At 37.9% G+C, this 5,548-nt stretch overlaps 1 protein-coding gene across 1 annotated transcript in view; it reads right to left on the minus strand.

Moving 5' to 3' along the window:
* Positions 1–353: 353 nt before the first annotated feature.
* The window catches only part of Vta1 (vesicle trafficking 1), a 49,613-nt gene continuing 44,418 nt past the window's right edge, over positions 354–5,548 (minus strand). Inside the window, exon 8 of the mRNA XM_021221420.1 lies at positions 354–868. Coding sequence (XP_021077079.1) covers positions 723–868 — 146 coding nt within the window. The 3' untranslated portion in view covers positions 354–722. The remainder of the gene's footprint in view (positions 869–5,548) is intronic.

Below are 5,548 nucleotides of genomic sequence, written 5' to 3' on the forward strand. Positions count from 1 at the left end.
ACGATTCCATAAGAGCAGAAGAGAATCTTTAGCACACAGAGTATGCAAACATTTGGACAAAATTCTTCTCTTCACTTTTTAACACACAAATCAGCTGCTGCTGAAGGACAGCAATATACCATACGCGCCGGCGGGCAGGAGGCGCCCCGGGAAGCCGTGCGGTTTCTTCCAGTGCAGCGAGTGATTCTATCACTCCACACGGTTTTTCCTTCCGTGATCTTTGATTTTTACAGTTATATTTAAACATGAATATAAACTGCATTTAATCTCTCTTATCATTCACCACTTTTGGATGTTCACATTTGCTTTGCAAATCCTAAGCAGGGGGGGGGGGAGTCAGGCTCTCCAACCCAGAATATTTTGGTAATCTTTATTAAAAGTTTAATTTAGAATATTAAAGCAACATAATACGGTTTGTTTGTCCAAATATTACAGATCTTTCAAAAACTTCCTTTAGTGTGTATAAATTAAGAAAGCATATTATACCCAACATGATTTTCTACAGGGGTATTTCATAGCAGGGTTCGATGCTAACACCAGCTCTACACACTCAATGACAACTGGCTGAGGCAGCTGATAAATGCTTCTGAGACACACAGGAGTCACTGTCTTACTCAGGGAACTGAGGTCTTCTGTAATCCCATGCTCCTGAAAGGCTGAGGAAAGTGTAATGGACTGTTAGTTCTCTATGCGGAAAACACATGGTTCCGTGAACAGAGGCTTCACTCCCTGCCCGTGGTCAGCAGCCTGAGAGCCTTCTGGAGGTTCTGCACAGCGGTGCCCACATCTTCATACTGCAGGGCACTGCCAGCGTACTTGCAGTACTTCTGAGCTCTAGCGAAGTCCTCCGGGGTCAGGCGGACATCCCCTAAGAGAAGCACATTCAGACACAGCACAGATTACATCACAGTGTGTATTACTTAGGTACCTATTTCAACTCAAGATGCAACAACGTGTTTATACTTATGTAAAAAGACCAATCTTTGTTTTGCTACTAATAAAAATACCTCATATGCATATAATTTTCTATCAATAAGTAATAAACCAGAAGTCTGTATTTTAGTAAATTAACTGCGAAGGGAAATAAAACCAAAACATCTGGCTGTGTGAAACACAAAAAGCAGCTTGGTATTTGCCCTAGACGCTCTCTTCATGGAACACCACAAACAGACTAAACCCTTCAGCCCTCATTTGAGCTAGAATATAAATATCTCCTCCAATAAAAGTGTATGTGTGTGTTGGGGGATACCATAATCCATGCCGAACATGGTTCCTTTTTTAAGCATTAAAATTTCTTCATTTTGCTTCATCCATGGAAAAAGACACTTAAGGTCACCTCCACATTTTTATCATTAAAACATACAACTAAGCATGAAAACAACCATTACAAAACAGTTTTCCAAAATTTATTTCCAGCAGTTTTCTATTTACAGATGAATAATATGCAGGAGCCTAAGGAATAATTTTGGTAGAAATACATTATTCATTTATTCTAAGATACAAGTATGTCCTTCTATATATGAATTTCTATGGTAAGATAAAAAGCAGACATAGTATATTGTCTTTGGAAAAAACAGATGATCATTGATTCCCTCATTCCCTCATTCATGGTGAGATTTCGAGGATGGTAAGGCACACTTCCTGACCAGAAGGCAGAAGCACAGAGATGAGCAGTGACTTACTTTAGGTGTACTGGTTCTCAGGGAATTTTTAAATGGTCTTTAATTTGTTTTTGCCATTGATGGAAATAGCAAAGTATGACATTACCTAGTAAAGAGGTAGCAACTATAGTGTGGCTGACACTAAACCCTAGCAAATACCACCAAAGCAAGCACTGGTACAGTAGTGCCCTTTTAGTATTTCTCTGTGCGAGGAGGCTGGAGTGTGGCTCACTGCATTGAGTATGGGAAGGCCGCTTTAGTTGTCAGTAATTCCCCACATTCTAAACAAAACTCACAAACACTTAAATACTAATTAACTCCAAATTTTTAAAACAATGTGCTTACAAATTTCCATACAGTAACTGCAGGGTGCTACACGGAATAAGCCTCCAAATAATCACTGAATTAGTAAGACATTAAAGTCATTAGACAGTCTCATTTTACCAGAAAATTCTTTTAATTTCCCACTTGCTTTAAAATTAATTCAAATCAACACATGAGTAAAACTACAATTTTAAAAATTAAATATTCAATTTCTCAGTAGTTTGTGGAGTTGCTATTCAGCACCCCAACAAAACCCAAGAACACTAGCCTTCACTTCTGTTCACAGTTTTGTCAGGTCACTTCAGTTTATGCTTTGCTTGAAAATAGCTCCAAGATTCTTCAATGTTTTTTCAGAATAACTAAGGCTCTGGCCACTTGGCTGTGCACACCCTCTAAGAGTAGAACGTTCTGTACACTGAGTGCACCTTAACACTGCCCAGCTCCTCTCTGACAGCTTCTCCTCCCACCTTAGTAAACATCAATGCAAAGGCAAATGCTGTATGTACCACGCCCACCGGAAGGAGCTGGTGCCCAGAAGGACCTCATCTTTACAGTATCAGTTAGTTAGCATTGTTTTGCTGACGCCTCATTCATTAGTAAGAGAAAGGGTGAATAATAAGAGAGTGACACTTTTATTTTCATAAACTAATCTACCAATAATAAAACTAAATAATAATAAATATTAAATAAACTAAATAAAAATAAATATATAATAAACTAAAGTACATTTTATTTTCTTATGAAGTCATCTCAATATTAATAGTATAAATAAAACATTACTACCCAAAATACAGACATATAAAGCTTAAGGAGACTCAGAAGGCATCAATTAATTCATATATAAAAGATAGTCACTAGATGGTAAAAAATCAACATGTAGATTCATATTCAAATTTCTAGACATATACACATGGCTTTTTTTTTTCTCAACAATTTAAAGAAGTTAACCAAGCCATGCCAAATAATTACTTTTGTAACACATCAGGCTTTCCTTCATTTAAAAAATATAATTAAGTCACCCACAATGAAATATAGGACTCAACTTTTAATACGAATTAAAAATAAAATCTTGTCACCTACTTATGATTCTTGAAAATTATACAAAATTTCAATAGCAAAGATAAAAACACCAAGAGAGGAGACAGTTTAATGGCAGTGTAGCTAAGTTTTTACTCAGTATCATAAAGTCAGTCTCACTGGACCAAATGAAAGCTGTTTTAGGCAGCACAGGTGAGAAAGCACCACATGGCCCCAGGTGGTGATGTCTAAGCTGGCATCTCTCTCAGGTAGTCTGTGATCCTCAGAAGATGGCTTTGGACCAAGACCACCCTATTATAAGAGTGCTTCTCCCCTTCAGAGCAGGACCACGTGCACTGTAGAGTATAACCAGAAATATTTCCAAGATGTACTTTCCAATTTATGTAGATTTACAAATCAGCATGTCAAGGCTCTGTCTAATCTCCCTAGCATATACTCCATTACTGCTTTGAATATGCCACTCAAGACACAGGCAGAGAAAACAGAAAAATACAGTTCTGAATTCTTATAAAAAGGCATTGTTAAAAGATGCCAATTATGGTAAGAGGAGTGAACCACGGATACAGGTAGTTTATTTCAATATTTTGTAATTGAATATGACAATATTCAATATTTTTCATATATTGTGACATTTAAGACTCAAAAAATATTGAAGTTAGATTTAACCCATATAATAATGAGACAAAAAAAAAAACATGCTAGATTTTGAAATATTTTGGCTTTCCATTTTCTTCTGTGGAGTCAGTCACAAACTCTCTTCTCTACATTAATATGAATGCATTTATACATTAGCACAACAGGTATACGCCTGAAACATGGTTGTTAGTAAACACTAAGAGAGAAAGTAGAGTAGGGAATGGGGGTGGGGGGGTGGGAAGCAAAGGAAGTCCAGAAGGTTTGAGAGCAGGAGTCAATACAGAAGTCTGCATTACTCTTCTGACAACAGACCACTTCTTAGAGTAGTTCTAAGTTCACAGCTAAACTGAGAGACAGAGTTTCTCATAACCTGCACACAAGCAAAGCCCTTCCATTTCCAGCACCACCAACAGTGATTCTCCGACACACTGTGATCCCCAAGGCCACTGTGTGGTTCCCTTTTGGTTTTGTGCACCTGATGAGCTTGGACTGACTTATAAATACTTCTTACAGCAGTACAGCTCTTGCTCTCTACCACTTTCATCCCTGTTTTTTCACCACAACTGATGAATACTGATCTTTTCCCTGCCTCCACTCTCTTGCCTCTTCCGTGTCCCAGTTGGGATCAGGCAGTATGTAGCCCTTTTGCCTTTGTTGCTCTGGTTCTTCAGGTCCTGAAGCAAGCACTGTATTGAATAAGAAGCACATGGCAGGTTCACCATGGCGGTGTGGAGATATTCCACTTTTGGCTGTCTACTCATACACTGCAACTTTTGCTCTTTGTCTTTATAAAAACCCATCCCAGCTCCTGACAATGTGGGGTCATATAAATACACTGTTGTGGAGTATTTAGATTAGTGAAACACTTGACTAGGTAGGCAGTGGGCTGGTTTTCCAATCAGTAAAAGACACGTTTCTTTTCTTTTCCTTCTATTAAAAGGCTGGGCAGCTCATTTGCACTTCACATGGGAGAATATTGTATCACTGGGTATTTGACACTTTATCTCTTTATTAGTGAGAGATCTTGGCTGCTTCTCAGTTTCTGAATAAGGATGGCATCAACAAGTGGGTGCAGCGGTTTGTGTGGTCAGGTTTTCTACCTCTTTGGATAAACATCAAGGGGTATGACTCCCTCTCTACATTTGGACATGTGGTTATTTTGAATAAAAGTTTTTGGTTCTCCATTTAAATGACTTCATCCCTGTTTTATTTTTACTTAGTTTAAGAGCTGACTAGTTAGGAAATAAGTTCCCTATCCTAAGGGCTATCCCTTCACTGCTGATGGTTTTCCCGTTGAGTTAATACTGTTTGTCAACTTTGGCTTTCATTTCCTGTCCTTTAGGAGTCATACAGATATAAATTCACTTGTCTATCAGCGTCTACTAGTACTTCCTCTGTTTTGCTCCAATAATGCCCAAATGTTAAGTCTTGTCTTCTAACAATCTTGGTTTGGTTTCTTATAGGAGATAGGAAAGGATGACATTAACCTTTTGTAAGGTATCCACTTTCCCCAGCACTGATTACCTAAGAGGTACCTTCTTCCAATGTGTTTTTAGCTCCTTTGTTGAGAATAGGTTATGGAGATGCATAGATCTAGGTTAATTTTCCTGATATCTATTCTGTTACTTGGTGTATGTGTTTATGTTAAGGCCATTCTTTGGTTTTACATGAGCCATAAGAAGACTTAAACTATAAATGAAAAGTTAAGATATACCTCAAATTTAACTAGAGGCAGAAAAGTAGAAAGGAATTAAAAAGACAATACATAGTGATTTTGAGATGAAGCAAAGTACTTGTGGCTAGACATCAGTGTCATTCCATCTGGTACAGAACAGGGGAAACAAAACAAAAGTACAGAAACAAGAGAGAGAGAGAGAGAGAGAGAGAGA

This window comes from Mus pahari, chromosome 21 (genome assembly GCF_900095145.1).
Source record: "Mus pahari chromosome 21, PAHARI_EIJ_v1.1, whole genome shotgun sequence".
NCBI classification, from domain to species: Eukaryota; Metazoa; Chordata; class Mammalia; order Rodentia; family Muridae; genus Mus; species Mus pahari.